Source organism: Morone saxatilis, unplaced genomic scaffold (assembly GCF_004916995.1).
Source record: "Morone saxatilis isolate NCDOM2014 unplaced genomic scaffold, NCSU_SB_2.0 Contig21, whole genome shotgun sequence".
Classification (NCBI taxonomy): Eukaryota; Metazoa; Chordata; class Actinopteri; family Moronidae; genus Morone; species Morone saxatilis.
Window position 1 is genome coordinate 2,396,650 of NW_023339774.1, and position 1,525 is coordinate 2,398,174.

A 1,525-nucleotide genomic window follows, 5' to 3' on the forward strand; every position below is an offset into this window, starting at 1 on the left:
TCCACGCGTGAACAGAACGATCATGTACTTAGAAGCCTCAGGTCCAAAGATTTTCTCCAGGGCTTGGACGCAGTTTTCTTCTTCTTTGGTGAACCTGCCAATCTGGATGACCAGCAGGAAGGCGTGAGGGCCGGGAGAGGACAACTGGATGCATTTTGCAATCTCTGTCCTTATGCTCTCTGCACTTTTAGTTGTATCCAAAATCCCAGGCGTATCAACCACGTCGATCATTCTGCGACAGTTGACTTGTTCTTTCTCGCAGGTCACTGTCACAGAGTGCGCACTCGCTAAAGACGTGAAAACCTTTTTACCGACGATGGTGTTACCGGCCGCACTCTTCCCAACTCCAGTCTTCCCAATCATCACAATTCTCAATGAAGCACCTGTAAAAACAAAAATTAAAAACAAAACCTTGACATAATTAGTACAAGTGTTGACTGCAATATGCTGAAAAGGTTCCAACTTCACCTTCAGGAATTGAGCAGCGGTTCCCCATCTCTCTCTGTCTTTGACTTAGTGTAGTACAAACTGAACACTATTGTTTTTGTGTGAGGCAGTTCTTAGCACTCCGCCCACAGGGTGGATCACATGCAGCAGTGTGTGTATATGAGTATGAGTCAGTCAGAAAGACTTCAAAGCTAATCCGGAGACTCCAGTGAAACCTACCTGCTGTCGGTTCTCTACTAAGCAGCTAAAATGTCTGATAAACCTCGTAAGTGCTCATTTCTTCCTTTTTTCCTTCTTTTTCAACAAAGTTTTTCTTTACTCAAATCGAGGATCAAAGCATTGAAAGTGTATACTGGGTATACTATGTGATATATTTTAATGCCCATTTTGGGCAAATTGTGATTTATGAGATTGGGCTATATAAATAAAAATAACTAGATTTAACACTAATAACAACTTATACAAAAACCATGCCTAAACTTGCCAACACTAATACGTAAAGATTTGCTCGAACTTTCATTTTATCCTGACAGTAGAACATGAGGCAGATAATTTGTGAAAGGTTCAGGTTCTTTTGGCTCCTCCTACTGCTCTTAATGGCATTTGAAGGAATCCAGTGGGCCTGAATTCCCAGGTTGTCAAATACCGCTGGGAATGAGACTCAGCAATCAACTATCGTCAGATCTTCTTTTTTTTAATTATTTTTCTTGGCTCTGACTGGTTATTTTCATTCAGGCCCTGGTGTGGATTTTTGCAAATGCCTTTAGGAGCACGAGGACGAGCCAGAGGGAACCTGTTATTTTCGTAGGTTACTACTGCAGCTTTAAAATTTATTTTATTCTTCCTACAGATATTCTTTCTGCCTTGTACTGTCAATTGTGCCCTGGTTAATACTTGCCTTCAAAAAATTATACAGCTTTTTTATTTAAATAACTTATTCATATTTTATTGTATATTTTTTTAGCTATATTTATTATGCATCAAAACAACAAGATAAATTCCTTGTATATAAAAACCTACTTAACAATAAAGCTGTTTCTGATTCTGATTCATACAGCACATCCTGAACAGTTAACAG

The 1,525-nt window shown here is 39.2% G+C and overlaps 1 protein-coding gene across 1 annotated transcript in view; it reads right to left on the reverse strand.

The window, feature by feature from the left end:
- The window catches only part of LOC118332208 (GTPase IMAP family member 7-like), a gene marked incomplete in the record, with an annotated part of 1,696 nt that extends 1,154 nt beyond the window's left edge, over positions 1-542 (reverse strand). The window contains 2 exon segments of the mRNA XM_035667379.1: positions 1-383; positions 469-542. Of these exon segments, the coding sequence (XP_035523272.1) occupies positions 1-383; positions 469-496 (411 nt within the window).
- Positions 543-1,525: the final 983 nt, after the last annotated feature.